The sequence below is a fragment of the Solenopsis invicta genome, chromosome 2 (assembly GCF_016802725.1).
Source record: "Solenopsis invicta isolate M01_SB chromosome 2, UNIL_Sinv_3.0, whole genome shotgun sequence".
Classification (NCBI taxonomy): Eukaryota; Metazoa; Arthropoda; class Insecta; order Hymenoptera; family Formicidae; genus Solenopsis; species Solenopsis invicta.
Genome location: NC_052665.1, coordinates 588,113 through 604,978, shown reverse-complemented (window position 1 = coordinate 604,978; position 16,866 = coordinate 588,113). Strand labels below are relative to the sequence as shown.

The 16,866-nt window shown below is 30.7% G+C and overlaps 2 protein-coding genes across 17 annotated transcripts in view; one reads left to right on the top strand and one right to left on the bottom strand.

Annotated features, from left to right (window-relative positions):
• The first annotated feature begins 1,400 nt into the window (after window positions 1-1,400).
• Window positions 1,401-4,590, top strand: LOC105198426 (farnesol dehydrogenase). Its single transcript, XM_026136546.2, has 5 exons — window positions 1,401-1,940; window positions 2,141-2,267; window positions 2,852-2,984; window positions 3,300-3,446; window positions 4,277-4,590. The coding sequence occupies exons 1-5, from the start codon at window positions 1,637-1,639 to the stop codon at window positions 4,352-4,354; spliced, it is 789 nt and encodes a 262-aa protein (XP_025992331.1). The 5' UTR covers window positions 1,401-1,636; the 3' UTR covers window positions 4,355-4,590.
• Window positions 4,591-4,763: 173 nt separating this feature from the next.
• The window catches only part of LOC105198448 (calcium/calmodulin-dependent 3',5'-cyclic nucleotide phosphodiesterase 1), a 100,188-nt gene continuing 88,085 nt past the window's right edge, over window positions 4,764-16,866 (bottom strand). For 13 of the 16 annotated variants that reach the window (XM_026136531.2, XM_026136533.2, XM_026136534.2 and 10 more), the window contains 8 exons: window positions 14,241-14,294; window positions 11,810-12,059; window positions 11,131-11,388; window positions 10,284-10,453; window positions 9,659-9,904; window positions 9,170-9,396; window positions 8,932-9,027; window positions 4,764-8,744 (listed from right to left, as the gene is read on the bottom strand). In XM_026136531.2, the coding sequence (XP_025992316.1) occupies window positions 8,662-8,744; window positions 8,932-9,027; window positions 9,170-9,396; window positions 9,659-9,904; window positions 10,284-10,453; window positions 11,131-11,388; window positions 11,810-12,059; window positions 14,241-14,294 (1,384 nt within the window). In that variant the 3' untranslated portion in view covers window positions 4,764-8,661. The remainder of the gene's footprint in view (window positions 8,745-8,931; window positions 9,028-9,169; window positions 9,397-9,658; window positions 9,905-10,283; window positions 10,454-11,130; window positions 11,389-11,809; window positions 12,060-14,240; window positions 14,295-16,866) is intronic. The other 3 variants (XM_039446141.1, XM_039446144.1, XM_011165158.3) reach the window with 1 other exon arrangement.

The following is a 16,866-nucleotide window of genomic DNA, read 5'->3' as shown; positions in this document are numbered from 1 at the left end:
ATACATTTTTTTTGAAAAAATATATTTAGGTTGGATTAAATTTAAGATATTTATTTTTAGTAAGTACAGCAGTTATTTCAAAGAGCAATTCTTTTTATAATTAGCGCAATTTAAAAATTTCATACATTTTTGTGGAAAAATACGTTTAGGTTGGATTAAATTTAAGCTATTTATTTTTAAGTAAATACGACTTGAGTTGAAATAGGAAAATTTTTTAATAATAATACAGAGATGGTACTTAGGTTTTGTATGGAATTTAAAAGAGAGTACCACATGGGTTATAATAGGAAAATTTTTCAATGAAGATACAAAAATAATACTACTTAGATTTTGTAGAAGGAATAATGATTTAATATACACACACGTTTTTTTTTCCTCTTTCTTTTGAAAAGATAATAATAGATATCCTAACGTTAACAAAATAATTACATAATCTAACTGTAAACCGAAATAATAACTAACAAAATTGAAATTAAAAGGATAAAAAATATAACCAAACTGGTTTTCGTAACGCATTTTATGGCTAGCGTTTTAAAATGTGTCGCTCGTATGTTCACAAACTCTAACAACGAAAAACTTGCCAATAACAAGCAATAAATAAAGTTGTTCTAAATTGAATATATTTTCTCATTACATACAAATACGTAACGCGTATTTTGAAACGATGGCCATAAAATGCGTTACGAAAACTAGTTTGGTTATTTTTTTTATCATTTTAATTTCAATTTCCTTAGTTAATATTTTGGCATACAGTTAGACTATGTAATTATTTTGTTAACGTTATCTATTATAGCGGCTGATGAAAGCTTATAGTGGAACAGGAACTAGTTCCGCATTGCTTATTTATATGTAATGAGAAAATATATTTAATTTAAAACAACTTTATTTATTGCTTGTTATTGACCCGCCGTTTTTTGTTGTTAGAATTTATCAACATACGAGCGACACATAGCATAGTAATTAAATAAGTTTTTTTCATTATACAAACTTTTATTTTAGTATTTGAAAAGTTTTTTGTTTAGAACGTCAGAAAAAAATATTTTTCAAGTTTAAAAACATTTAAAAACAGTTTTAATAACACAATAAACAAAATAAGAGAAACAAGATCGAATAACAAGCATAAAGTTTAAAAACATTTTTAAAAATATTAAAAATAATGAGTTAAGTTTTTTTCATTTCATTAAAAATGTGTTTATTTTAACGTTTGAAAAAATGTCTTTCTGACATTTTTGATAAATGTTTAAAGTTAATATACAATGTGCTTTGCTTCCTGTTTTTTGCTTTTTGTCTATTATTTTTTTATTTTTTCGCAAGCTATTTTACTGAAATTGGCGAGATAAAAGTTAATGAACATGAGAGACAAAAAACACGTTGGTAGATAAAATAGTGAGCCAAACGCTAACAGACAAAGCAAGAAACAAAAACCAAAGAGCACATTGTAGATTAGCCTTTGTGCAAAATTTGAAAAAAATAATTATTTTACATTAAAAATTTTTTTAATTTGAGAAAAATATCTTATTACAAATATTTCATCGTTGATGTGTGGTTGATAAATTAGTTGTTGGTGAGGATAAGCATTTAAAGGTGACTGAAGCAGTTTAGTCGGTCGACAGTTACACGAAAGATTTTTGCCACGATGAATCGTTGGGTAGGAAAAATTGCGATGATTACTGGCGCAAGTGCCGGAATAGGTATGCAGATCACACGAGAACTTGCAAAGAATGGAATGAAAGTGATTGCTGTGGCAAGAAGACTGGAAAAGCTGAACAGATTGGCAGAAAGTATCAAACTTGAGCTTAAAGCTGAAATATATACGATGCAATGCAACGTCCGACAAGAAGAGGATATCCTCAAAGTGTTTAAATGGGCGGAGGAAAAATTAGGCGGTATTGACGTAATGATCAATAACGCCGGCGTGCTTTCATTCGAATCGATTATAGGTAAATTGTCATCTTCTTTCGTTCTTTCTTTTTCTTCAAGCAACATATAAGTTATATAACTGCAAAAACATTTGTTTAATATTGACAAGGATACTGTGTCTGCTGGATATTTTACTTATAAAGATTCTTTTGCAATATTTTTATTATGCAAACATTTAAAATTGACTTTATATAAGAAACTGTTGTATTTTTATTGAAAGAGGGATCGACAGAGACATATCACGAAATTATGGATGTGAATGTGATTGCATCAGCAATCTGTTCGCGGGAATTAGTGCAGTCCGTCAAAAGGCGAAAAGCATCGGGTCAGATCATTAATATTAATAGGTAAATGTTAACGTAAATATGAAAATGTTTAAATTTTCTATGAAATAAAAGTATAAAACGCTGTTTGTATTCTTGACACACACACACACACACACACACACACACACACACACACACGCGCGCGCGCACTCTCTCTTTCTCTCTCTCTCTCTCTCTCTCTCTCTCTCTCTGATATATTATATAGTTGGTATTAATAAACATTTTATTAATCTGCCTAAACAAAAACCCGTCTGATAATAAAAAATGCAAAATTTTCTTAAACATACAAAATTTATAATTATTAAAAATAAATTTATTACATATGTAAGCACGTGCGTGCTCACAAATACCAACTTTTTTTGTGTTAAAATTACTTTATATTTTGTTAATTAAAAAGGCTTAAAAAAGATACAATAATAAACAATACGTAAAAATAAAATATGCAATAATAAAATTAAAAAAACTTTCTTATACAATTATACAAATCTTATTAGATGAGATATATTTATGGAAATATTTATAATAATTCTCTATATAATACCCAAGTTTGCAAGAATTGAGTTTTTCTTGTAGTATTGCTTGTCATCTTTTTGTTTCATTCACAGTGTAGCAGGACATAACGCTGAAGCATTTACTATGCCAGTTAGTGTATATTGCGCTAGTAAGTTTGCCATCACTGGCATGGCAGCAAGTCTACGTAATGAAGTGAAAAATGCAAATCTTGATGTAAAAGTCACGGTATATATACAAATTCTTTGTATTATAAACTTGTCAATGCGACAATAATGTTAGTAGATTAAAAAATACAATGAATTAGATTTATTCCTCGTGAGTAATTAAACTTATATTAGTATGAATCTATCTTTAATAGTAGTTTAAGTCTACCTGTTCTCAATGTTGTTAGATAGTTACATTTACAATATTGATAACGATAGTAATTTTAATCTAGTGACAATTACTAGCTTTATGTTGTAGCAAAGAGTGTAGAACAAAAACATAATAATAATAGACGTAACGATATATTTGAAATGTTAATAATATTTTTGTAAACAGAACATCAGCCCTAGTGGGGTAAGAACACCTATGTTAACGGAAAGTGTTTTATCTGACGCGATCTCGAAAGATCTTTGGCCAGTCCTGGAAACCGAGGATGTTGCAGAAGCAGTTATCTATGTACTGAGTAGTCCGTCTTACGTACAGGTGATTACAAAAAGATGTGATGCTTTTGATATAATGATTTTGTTATGATACTTTTGTATATTTGCAATTATAAATATACAAAATTCATTTGATTATAAACGTGCAAGAAAGAAACGCGGAATAATTATTATGTTTGAGCGCATAACGTGTAAACAATAATAATTAACAATTATCATCACATGGTTATCAATTATTATTATTATATATATATATATATATATACACATATATATTGTAATTGATTGACATATTGTGATTGAAAAAATATAGAATGTTATGGAAGTACCAATACCCTTTAATTAGAGAACTACCGATACTTTAATATTGTATCTTTTATACATATTCTTGTAGCTTATTTCGAGACTTTTCCAAAACATTACAAATAAGTTTATTTTTGTTAAGGTCTTTCCGAGTTATGACGCTTGAAAGTTACAGTATACCGTAGCTTTCAAGCCTTACAACTCGGAAAGTACTCAACAAAAATAAACTTTCTTGTAGTGTTTTGGAAAGGTCTCGAGATAATCTACAAGAATATGTAATAAAAAGTAGACAGTCCCGTTTAAAAAATTGAAGGTGTCCTTTACATGATCTTCAAGCAACTATTCAAGGTCAAATTAATGACACCATCTTATGTCCCCCTCAAAATCATACAACTTTTGTCTGAAACATTTTTGTCTACTGAGTTTAGTTTTTGAGATATTTGGTTAAATCATTTAAAATGGGACACCCTGTATATATGATTAAATTTTATAACTTTCTATTATGTATGAAATCATCACATATTACGTCATATTTTACGCACACGCATAACCATAATTTATCTATTTCAGGTATCAGAACTTATACTTACGAGGATACACGACACCGTATTCACTGTGGAGAATGTTAAACGGTTCACAACGGAATAATAGATATGCAACGTTTAAAATAAATAAAACTTTTTGAATATTTTTCTGAATTCGTTTTCTTATAAAATAAACAAAGTCGAAAGAAATTTTTATTTTCCATCAATTTTTCGAATTAAAAAAATAAAATAGGAAAAAATAGAAATTTTTATATTCACATATAAATTTTTCGACAGTTGTTATAACGTATTCTATTCACTGTAAAAAAACTAAAACGAATACAAGCTAATATGTATACATATCGTAATTTTAATATCAATTAACTTATAGCTGTAGTTTCTGTAAAATTATGTTTGGAAAATTATCAAGTCGATCGAAAAAAATTCTTTGTAGATTGCTTATAGGATTAAGTTGAAATGCTTTGTCAATGTAAGAAGTATTTAATAAATCATAGAGATTAAAAATCATTTCATTATATGTCCTTTTATTTGTTATTCGAATTAAATCGACAGCGTTTAAGTAATCGAGTATTTTTATTTTTTTTTCTTTTTGTAAAGTTACGCATAGTACAATGCTAATCATACATGTGACGTATCTTTGTGTAATATATTAATATATCTCTCGTTATACGTTTACATTTCATTACATCACATCGAATGGACATGGTGCTGAAGTTGCCGGTTATGTACACTTCTTATTATTAAATTGTGCTGAAAAATAAACGGAGAATGTAGAATCATTATAATTCGTGGTGACACATATTTAAAAACGATCAGCATCAATGTAATGGCGCGAACGCATCGTCCACTGACAATGAGATTTACAATAATCGAGATTAACGAGATTAAGAATGGTATAGGTGTACGGATATACCAATTGAAGAGAAATAAAGAGACTGAAGAAAAGAAGAGGAATTCACGTGTGCACTTTTATCTTAAGAGTTAATAGTATTGGTCTCGAGTATTCTTAAAACGCCTTACTCATTTTGAATGATATCATCAAATTTTCTCGCTTGTCTCATCAAACTACCTGATACTAACTAATCATTTGCTTATATTAAACATATTTGGGAGGTGCTTTGTAGTCAAGCGTAATAATGTGCTTGCGACACCGTCAGTGTCGCTTTATTTATTTTTTTCTATTTCTCTTTCTTTTTCTCTCGCTCTCTTCTTTCTTGTGATTATCCCGCAATTCGCATATTATTGCGCATATCGTATAAGGAAAGGCCAGTATCAATTTAAAGAGAGCTCTAGACAATGAAACGACCGAGCCACGTGAATATAAACATGTGTTTCTAACGCAGAGTAGATTTACGTTTAGTCTACAGTTTTTAGAGTTTTTAAGTCCAGCAACGCATTTCGTCATTCATTTACTGAGAGCAACGGGCCGGCCGCGCCATGCGAATTCAAATAATGTCTTTACGCTATAACCAATTAATTTTTTTTTATTTACGTGACTGGTCAATAATTCTCTTAATGCAATCGTGATTTCAATGTACTTTAATTCTATCATGCGTTTTGGCCCCTCTCTGCTGTAGGAAAAAAAAAATTCAATCATACACGACCGGCGCACAGCCATAGATTAAAGTTTGATTCTTATGAAACGTAAACTAATTTTATAACTTTACAATAATACATGATATATATTATTCATATTCTTAAAATTAAAAATAAGGCAAACACTTTGAGTTAAATAAAATTTTGCGTAAAAAATTTCCAAATTTTGATTAAAAACAGAATATCTGAACAATAACCAAAAATATGAAAAGAGAAATTAAATGTAAAATAAGATTTGATTGCGTGAATAGTGTGAGCGTAGCAATTAATTTTTGGAGTTTGCTCGGATCTTTTCCGAGACTTCAATGCTAAGTTTTTGATTTTGTCGATTTGGTCAGGCTACATTACAAGATGATGACGAAGAAGAAGATAAGCGTTATCTATTATATTGTATTAATAACACGAAACATTTGTTCCATAGCAGTGTTGAGAATTCATGAATGAGGGAAATTAAATAAATACAGGACGGATATGTTCAATCTCGAAATAGTGAGATTATTCTATACATCTATATATCGATATATGTATGTATATAATATCTTTGTAACGATAAAACGTTCCACTCGAAAAATCTGTTATCTCTGTATGTGTCCTATTTTATGCTATACATATACGTATACATGTGCTTACAGATATACATATATGTATACATATATGAACGGTTTCTCCATAATCTTACCTCAAATTATTGCCACGTGTACAGAATCGGATTCAATTTCGGTAGATACTTTCATTTATCATTTGTTATTTTAATAAACGAATAAAAAGAAATTAAGCATCTTTCTATCGCAAAATAAATGAAAAGAGGCTGATTCTGCGAAAGTTAATTAAATTACACAAATTTCTTCTCATGATTTAATTAACATAGCGCAATATATTAAGTAACAATTACTAAGTATGTAACACGCGAATGCTTAAAAATTATACATTTATAGTCATCTAAATAATAAAGTAAAATGTTTGCAATAACGGCAACACTTTCTCTACATGATAAGAAAGAAAGAAAGAATAGTAAATCTTTTATTTCACCGAAGTCTCTCCGATTCCTTTACGCGTATGACACAGGATGATAATGATGCATTGATACAATGGCAATTGTCCGTCTTTGTATCAAGAATGTATGCATTTTCTAATGCGCATTCGTTCATGGATATGTTTTATTACAAACTTAAATACGGACGTGTGCGTCGCTACATGTGCTAACATGTACATTCTACATCTGCGATATCGCAAGGAGTTCAACAAAATAATGTTTTCTTTCTCTTTTTTTTTGTATATATACATATACATATATACATATATATGTACATATACACGAAATATGTAGTACGCCTATGTCGATTAAACACTAGCCGTATCTTGTTATTTGTTTTTCTTTATACATTACATACACACATATTAAAGCTGAACCAGTACGTGTATACGAGTACACATCTAACAAACGGTATGTACAAGAATATTTTGCTTCTATAGATCTTTTTGCCGCGACTAATAAACATGTGAACGAGAGGGAGCAATGTTCCCAAGTTTCCAAATGGTCTCTGTCACAAATAACGTTTTGCATTCTAAGCTTGCAAAGATCGCATTGAAAAGGCAAACCTCAGGCCCCCGTTTTATTCAGAAAGAAAATATCTTTTCTCTATTTTATATATGTATATACTCTATACAGTAAAAATAAATAAATAAATAGAATTACAAAGAAATTTCAATATTTTGTGCAATATTTATATTCTTGTGCGGAAATTAGATATATAAGTAATTAGTAAAAAAATCTCTCTTATTCAAGAAATAAAAATCTTGTGTAATCACCGTCGATAATTATAATATTAGTTCAAAAATATAAAAAAATAAAAGAAAATAGCCATTATGAATTACAATTGTAATTATATATCATGTATACATATAACCAAAACATTTTGTGTTGATGCAACTTTGATGCATCATTAGATTTTCTTTAAGTTTTGACGGCAAAATTGAATTGATTATTTAAATTCTCATTTAACTTAATATAGTTTAAATTTATTTTGCTCTTTAGGAAATATATGAATTAATTTTTTCCTTTGAGGATATCTTCTTTTTTTGTACTTTTTACTGTGTCTTCCGCTATAATATACTAGTGATTTTATCTAACCGTTATGTCAATTCTTGCTCTGTTTAATTAAAAATAGTAAAAAGATATGAATGATTTACATTCTACTTGTGTGAAATAATCGTAATATATAATTCGTAATTTACGTTATTTTTTTTATCAATTCTTCTATCATGTATTAAGTTATATAATTTGGAGGAATTTCAAGATGTTAAATCGTCGATTAAAAAAATATTTTACTTAAAAAATGAGAAACTTTTACAAAAACAAACCTCAAGAAGCTTTCGAAATTAATTAGAAAAAACATATACCTAATCTAATGCGACATCGACGGTGATTATCTCAAGGGGTGCTGTATGAAATCGAATACTTACGAAACAATACAAAAAGTATAATCATGGAACAATAAAAAATAAATTAGTTGAGATGTATTCTATGAATATTCTATAAAAATAATAGAACAAATACATGATTTGGATCTTTGGTGTCGATCAAAGGTGTCTAAACAAATTATTCTCCAACATATTTTGTGCTTAGATCGTTATTTCCATTCACATCTAATATCCGTATGTCTATTTGTACTACCGAATGACGCTTAGCTATCATTCGTAAGCGTAATAAGAAGTCCATAAACTTATCATAGATGCCATCCAATGCGATCATAAACTTCCCCGTAACCTAAAGTTACAGAGATTCTTAAAAAATATAATCGTTCGGTGTATTCTTCACTTTTCGGCTGGAACTTGCGCTCCTCCACCGTCCCCACTGACTTTTTGTTCTTGTTCCTTTTGTGCTTTAGCTTCTGCATCTGCATCAGATAAAACATGATTTATCCGTTGCACTCAGTCTCATTATTGGAAAATAATTAGTTAAATAAACTCCATTTAATGTTAAAATATTTAAAAAATCCTTAATTGCGTTAAAACTTTGTTATTAAAAAGTTTTTAACTATACGATTAAATAATATCTACATTTAATTGTATGTCTTAACATACCTCGGACTGCTTGTTCTTTCCAACTTTTCTTATTCTCTGCAAGACACGAGATCCAAGGTTTTCCAATTTTGCACCTTTTATTTTCTCCTCCTGAACCTGCAACATCATTATTATACAATTATTAATTGATTTATAGACAAATAAAATCAAATTGAAAATAAATTCAAAACACAATCATTTGAAATGATGTAATTAAATTTTGTAATTTAATTTAATTAAAGTATTAAAACGGTTTTACCATTGCTGGGTTCGTCCGCAGTATCCTTGACATTGAGCGGCGCGAGAACGGTTTCCAGCATGTCACTGCATACTTGCATGCTAGGCTCGACAATGAATTCTATGAATCCTATTTGAGATTCAGCTACTAACGTATTATTGCGGTCGCATAGAGGAGAAAAAGGCAATCCAAGCTCTCTCTCTTTATCACCTTGTCTGAAAAACTCTTCTAGAAGTTGCATCGTCCATCTGGGAATTGAAAATTACAATCACACGTTTATTATTACATCATGTACTGTTTTATTTTCGTTTTTATTACAATGTAAATTAATAGGAAAGAAATCTTTAAGTTCAGTTTAAATTATAAATTTTCTTTAATCTTTTTATTCAATTTTAAAAATTTTGTAAAAAATGATCTCTTTGTTTCTATAATTTCTATAATAAACTATATGTCATCAAAGTTAAATAAGAACATATATTTCTTAACATTTGCTGTCGGAAAAAAATTTACCTATGATGAAGATCCCATCTTTTGGCAGGATGCGAAATATCGCAACAATGAAGAACCAAGCTAACGGCTTTGCTCTTATCAACGCTTGGTTCCGCCAAACTTATTAAGTTTTTCATATTTTTCAGTTGTTGAAAATGAAAACTCATGTCAGTGGCAAGAACCATGTCAATTACAAGTGATCGAAATTCTCGAAATTCCTCTCTCGACAAATTCTGTAGTATGTTACAATCATCTTCTCTGAGTATCCTAAAACACGGAATATTAAAATACATTAGCACATCTCTATGTGAGATATTAATCCTATTTTTATAATATTTGCTATCTATTTGTGTCTACAATATAAAAAGTCCAAGTCACTGCAACATTTTTGTATAAAAAAAGTCATATAAATATAAAAACGTTTCAAAGAAAAAAAACCGGTAAAATCAATTTATAAAGATTAAAAATTTTTAAGGGTGATTTATTTTATTATTTTATTATTTTATTATAATAATGTCTCGTGATAGATATTGCAAAGTTTTTAATATCTGTATATAGCAAATTTAAAAATAAAATCATCTAAAATAAAATACAAAACTACGATTTGCTCGAGATTGCAATCGCAAATAATGGAATTTGCACGTACCGAAAGCTGGCCGAGATGTGATGATTTTCTAGCACAGCTCGGTCGTTATATAGGAGCGCTGTGTCACTACCGGACATTACGTGGAAATTGTTTGTGGTCCCAGTATGCTCGTAATCATGAATAAGCGCTGCCACGAGAGTGGCGAAAATTTCGAGATCGGTCAGCCAATTCTACAAGGAATATTCAGTTTGTATCAACTATCTCGCGTAGATGAAACACAAAGATAGCAAAGGATGAGTAAAGAATCCACCTATATTTATACATGCTAATTGTAAATTGTATATATATATTATAATATATCATGTGTGCTAATAATAATAATCATGACCAAATATTTGATTTGAAAATTTTCTCAAAAATAAGTTATTAACCCTTTGAGATCACTAGGGGTCCAAAAGACCCCACGCTAACTTCAAGAGTACATACACAGATCATTAAAAATCAAACAATCTTTTATGAAACTAATTTTTACCTAAAAGTATACTATCTTGAGAACACACCCCTAAATTTTTGTTAAATTATCTCAAAAGTTAAAAATGTTATGAATATTTTTTATAAAAGGTCAAATTTTGCGGCTTCTTTATTTGAATTTTTTCATTATGTTAATTTTAATTAAAAAAAATTATTGGACGCTAAAGAACAAGGTATGTCCAATAAAGTTTTTGCGACGGAATATCAAAAAGCTGACAAATAGCGATTGATTTTATGCAGGGGGATTTATAGGACCCCATGTAACCGTTATGTTATTATTTGGAAGTGTGATCACAACTGGTTAATTATCCTCTTATTATATGTACATCAGAAACAGAGAAAAGAAGGAGAAGGGAAGAGAAAGAAGGATACTCACCATTAAACCCGTTTGACACAAGATGTAATGCATCGTTTGCGCAACATCAGCAGCGTGGAGATTGTTATGGTATGGGTTTCGATGCCTGCAATAACCCTCCTCGACTCTTCCGAGGAAACATTCCAAAACTACGGGAGGTACTTTAAACTTGTGAATCATACCATATCGATTGAGGAGGTCATAACCCAGGTATTTCACTGGTGTACCCAGAGCGGCCTCATTCAAGGAAAATACATCAAACGACCAATCGTCTAAAGTCTTGAATAATAAAGAAAGCAATTTGCGATTACTTGAACTTTCGAGAACTCTTGGCCTCAATTTTAATAATAATAAACTGATTTTTGATTTCAAATTTTCTTTTCCTTGGCTAATAGTTCAATAGAAAGAAGGGGACTAATTATTTCTTATTGAAAAGAAAGATATGTAAATTTCAAGCATCAGAGATGTAAAGAATAGATATGTTGTATAAATAACTAAAGAGAGAGAGAGAGAGAGAGAGAGAGAGAGAGAGAGAGAGAGAGAGACGTGGCGTATACATGTATACTATTCCGAACATTTCTTTGAGTTGCAAAGAAATCTTTATGAAATGAAATATCTTTACGTCGTGATGGACTTGTCAAAAATCTTGCGACGCTGTAAAAATAGGCAAATGCGCCGCGGCTTGTCGTAGGTAGATTACCTTGAGTACTTTCACGACTTCCGGCGGAAATTGCATGAGGGCGGTATTCGTGACCCTCCTATAGATCCGATCGACAAATATGCCCGCCCTGATGGCGTGGGCGACCGAACGGAATTTCGGTTTCTCATCGGCTTTCCGCCTAGTAGTGGCGAGCTGCCTAGTGAAAGTCGATGCCAACCACTCGCGCACTTCCGGTGGTACCGCATCTGGCTGCACCTCCGACAGCTCGTCATCTTCATCTGCCAATCGTCTGTAGGAGAAAATTGTGGAAGGGAACGTTATAGATCAGCAACCACCCAACGCGCGCGCTCTGATACACATTGGACACTAACAAAACGCCTACCTTCGCTACGCACGATCGAGTATCAAGTCGAGGCACTCGAGGTCCTCGAAAATTTATCATTGTACAATATACATGTATACTAACTCGCTTAAAATCTTCATCATATTTAGGCTCTATGTTATCATGAAACGACCAGGAAAGATTAATGTATTCTATTTGATGTTGACTCATCGCGTTAGGTACTTGACTCGATGTAATTTGTGCTACTTATTTTTTTTTCTTGTATATTAAAATCGTGAATTTGTGATAGATTGTCAGAAATATGTTATTTCTTTAAAAGATCGTCGTGTAAGAGCTCGTGAATCAATACCACGTATAAAATGCGGTAAAATATCATTTTTCAATCATGAAAATAAATTAGAATGAGTTGCGGCTCGGAATATAATCGAGATATTCGATCCTTATATTCTATTATATTGCACTATACATTCTATGAGAGTGTGCGAGAGATAAATAATACAGAATATCTAGATCTAGAAAAGATATTTTAAAAGCAAATTTTTTAGCATACGTATTATTAAAGTATTTTTTTAACTATTTAATATTGGCTGTTTCATACAAGTCGCCTCATACAGGACATAATATTCTAAACATACTATACAAATCTCTATTCTATTCTATGTAGTCTTAACTCACTTGCTAAAACTCACACTCTAATTAAATTAAATATTCAAGTATCAGTAAATAATTTAACCAAGGTCATTATTAATTGCGCGTCATTTTAGTGAGGAAGTTTAATGTGCGATTTTTAAGTATGCGAATTGGAGGGGAATTGCATTGAAAAAAAAAAAAAAAAAAAAGTAAAAGAGAGAAGAGAACGAGGATTTGTTAAAAATTCAAGTTTAAATAAACCGCTGTAATCTTTCGAGCTTGTGTTTCATATCTCCTTGATTTTAATGACTTGATCGCAGCACAGATCGCAGCAGTGATTTGGTAGACTTGATTGAAGCTCTACAACAGTTAACTCTATCGTCTTGCCAAATAATTTCGAAAACATATTCCTCAGTGTTAACATTAATGCGAGCGTAACAACGGTGTTTACTTATAAACAGCAATGCTACAATATACGTGAAGTATACCGTGATTTCGTTTCGAAAGTGTATTTTTTACGTATACATCGATCTTGGATGCGAATTACACTGAACACAAAACACTTGGAAAACATCGTTAGTGAACAGGTATGAAAAATCGAATTAATCTGTGTGATATATTAACGACAATAACAATTGTAGCAATTAACCAAAAGATGAAAAAAAAAGAATTACGCATGTGCAAAATGTTACATAGTTGACTAACTATGTTAAATAATATAGTTAAAATTTCGAAATAAACATTAATAGATTTAAATATACGCAGGAAAGCTTTATGTGTTCGCATGCGTATCATATGTTGCCAAAAATTGCGTAAAGTGTCTCAGAACCGTTATAAATATAATATATACACATACATACACAAACACACACACACACACACACACACACACACACACACACACACATACACACACACGCGCACGCACGCACGCACACACGCGCGCGCGCACAAATTCTTCTATCTATTTTATAACTCCGAAGCGGATTTTTCCTTTTGATACATACGCGCTTCGAAAATATTAGTCATTTTAAATATATTGCATTGTATCTATAATCTAATAATATACATTATCTATAAACATTTAAACTTTGATTACATCATCAAGTTTGTAAGCAAATAAATTTGCGTTAAAGTAAAAATGCCTCTCTTATCTATTAGAGATATTAAATGTTTGTACATTAAAACTTTGAAAACTTTTACGTTGACTAACCCTTTGACTATTGGCCACCAAAAATCATCATATGACAATCTTAGTCTATCTCGTATAATATTCATAACTTTTGAAAGCATATGGATCCTGGAACAGTCTGTATAGCATATACGAAGAAAGCATCGTCGTAAACATGAGAGCTGGAGTGCGCTTTTGCGAGCGATTTTTCATGCAAAAAGAGCTCGATGATGCCAAGCTCAAAGTGCACAGTGCAAAAAAATGTAGTCTTCGTATGCGTTTTTACGACTCGCGTTCGAAAATGAAAATTTTTGGAAGAAACGAACCTACGGTGTACACCCGGACGACACGTGGCAGTTGATTCCACACGCTCAGCATCTCTATAATGTGAAATACGAAGGAAAAACATGTATCACATTAAAAGGTCTCACATTGATCTAAGCATCTCGCTACATCCAAGCAAACATCCCTGCATGCCTGCAGCGTAGAAGGGTAATTTAAAAATATTTCTTCTCTTTTATTTTTTTGCTCGCTCTCCAGTACCGTTTTTCTAGCTGAAGACCGTTTTGAGATATAGCCATTCTTGTAACCAGCTTTCGCAGTTTTTATCAACTCACTCTCATACGTACAGTCACATACACAGGCATACATATCCACGGTGCAGCGCGATAGAGTTACAAGGGATGCTTGAGGTCCGCCCGACGACAAACGTATATATACGTATGTACATGCACTTCTCTCGGACAAGAATAGTGCCAATAGGAAACAGTCGATTATCGTGAGAACGATGCATGTTGCACAGCAGGCAGATACGTCCGACAAATTGAGCAGGTTACACCTAAAAGGAATCTAGAAGAGACGTAAACTAGAGACAGGGAAAGAGCGAGAGAGAGAGAGAGAGAAAGAGAGAAAGAGAGAGGCAAGAATAATGTTTCCATGCTTTGCTCGAAAGTGTCGTTTAATTCTCGTATAGTCAATCATTTCTCATCGGTTTATCTTTTCAACAAGATCCAATAATAATCGCGCACAAGATGCAAAAATAAAAATAAATAAATTGATAAACGTGATTCCGTATCTACGGTTACAGGATTAATATTTCTTGTTGTATAACATCGGATTGTTTAATCAAATTTGTGTTTCGCGAAAAGAATCAAGTATCCCGTCGAACATTTGTATAAAGATAAAGATGCAAGACTATATTAAGTATAATTGTTGTCTCTCTAAGCTCATTCGTATATGTAAAAGTTCGATTACGTATTAGCTATGTTGTACTAACACAATATCGACAATCCTAAAGAAATGACAAATGTCTGTGATCTTTAATATTCTCTAAGAGAATCGTCTACTCGCAACGATCTGTAGAAACATGCTAATCGTAAGACTATCAGATGTAAAATAATCCGAGTTGTTCAACTATATAGAAAGAAGCTTGATAGAAGGAAAGAACACATAGCTATTTTATGCGTTTAATTCTTTGTGCATATCAACTAATCTCTAGAAACGTTTGAAACAACTACCTATTAGAAGATCAAGAAACTTTGACACGTTCGTTATTAGTCTATAATTAACATTTTTACAGAGGAGAGCGACATCTTGAATTCCTCGTGAAAAAGTTTCTCAATATCGCAGTAAGGAGAAAAGAATATAATTAATTTAATATAACTTGGAACAGTTTATTTAAGATAAGAAAGCCTGGCGTCAATTATGACCATTTTTTTAAATTATAATTTTTATCGGATTTGCAAAAAGATATAACTCAAAATATAATACCTGGCCGTTTCTCCGTGACAGTGATTAGTTGTCAACTGCACAAAATTCAAACCGAATCGGTGATGAATATTGGCAGATTGACATTTAGCGGTTGACTGAACACTGAGAAACGATCGATAAAGAGCAAATAATAAAATGTTATATAAAATATTAAATGTCATGTAAAATAAAATATTGGAGATAAAAAATAAAAGATTTTATTGCTGAATAACGAAATACATCAATTTTTTTTATTCGCTTTATTTTTTTCTCTGGCAGATTCTAAAAGTTTTCCAATTTACTTGCCAATTGCCGCGTGTCAAGCAGCCCACAAATATAAACGTTCTGCAACTAGTTAAGATTATTCCTTTATTGTAATTGGTTTAGAGCTGTTTTAATTAACTGAAATTATAATAGATTGTTCATCTTTTTAAGTCGAGCGATTTTTGCCCACTCAATCCATACTCAATGTAAACCGCAGCACTTTTATATTTAATAACATTTTTCTCCCCTCCCCTTTCCCCAATATTTTTATTGTACGAATGGTTATGACAAATGATATTTTTAATTACTTAAAAGTGTCACTTGTAATATAACAATGGATAGATTCATACAATTTTAAACGTTAGAATTTAAACGTTGCATTAATCGATTGATATCGCTAATGATACTCTTAAATAATTGCAGACGGTTACAAAATGTCACAATGTAACAATTAGAAATGTAACATTTACACCCAAAGAAAAGATTTTTTGAATCAAAGAAAATTTGTTTGTATAAAACAAATTTGTGCATTGCTATACGGTCAAACAAACGTTTCTTTGATGTAAAGAAATTTCTTGGTTATTTCTTTTTATTAGAATCAAGAAATAATTTGGCTAGGCAACAAAAATCCTTTTTTAAATAAAAGAAACATATTTTTAAATAAAAAACAAGGAAATTATTTCTTATAATTCCATCAGTATTTCTTTGAATTAAAAAGTTATTTATTTCAATTAAATAAATAATTTGAACAAATAATTTATTTATTTTAGTAAAAGCTAATAATGTCATTTTTTGAAATCAAATAAATTTTTATTTTTCTCAAAAGTATTTTCACTTCAACTTGAAAAAATATGTTTAAAGAAAAAATTTCTTAATTTTAATCATAATTTTTCTCTCGGTGTAGACAACTAAAAATAACGTTCCGAGTTATAAGAAATG

Excerpts from the sequence above, each read along its gene's own strand:
- LOC105198426 (XM_026136546.2), top strand. The coding sequence starts at position 1,637 with ATGAATCGTTGGGTAGGAAAAATTGCGATGATTACTGGCGCAAGTGCC. Across the intron at positions 1,941-2,140 it reads TTCATTCGAATCGATTATAG|AGGGATCGACAGAGACATAT; the intron begins GTAAATTGTCAT and ends TTTTATTGAAAG. Across the intron at positions 3,447-4,276 it reads GTAGTCCGTCTTACGTACAG|GTATCAGAACTTATACTTAC; the intron begins GTGATTACAAAA and ends TATCTATTTCAG.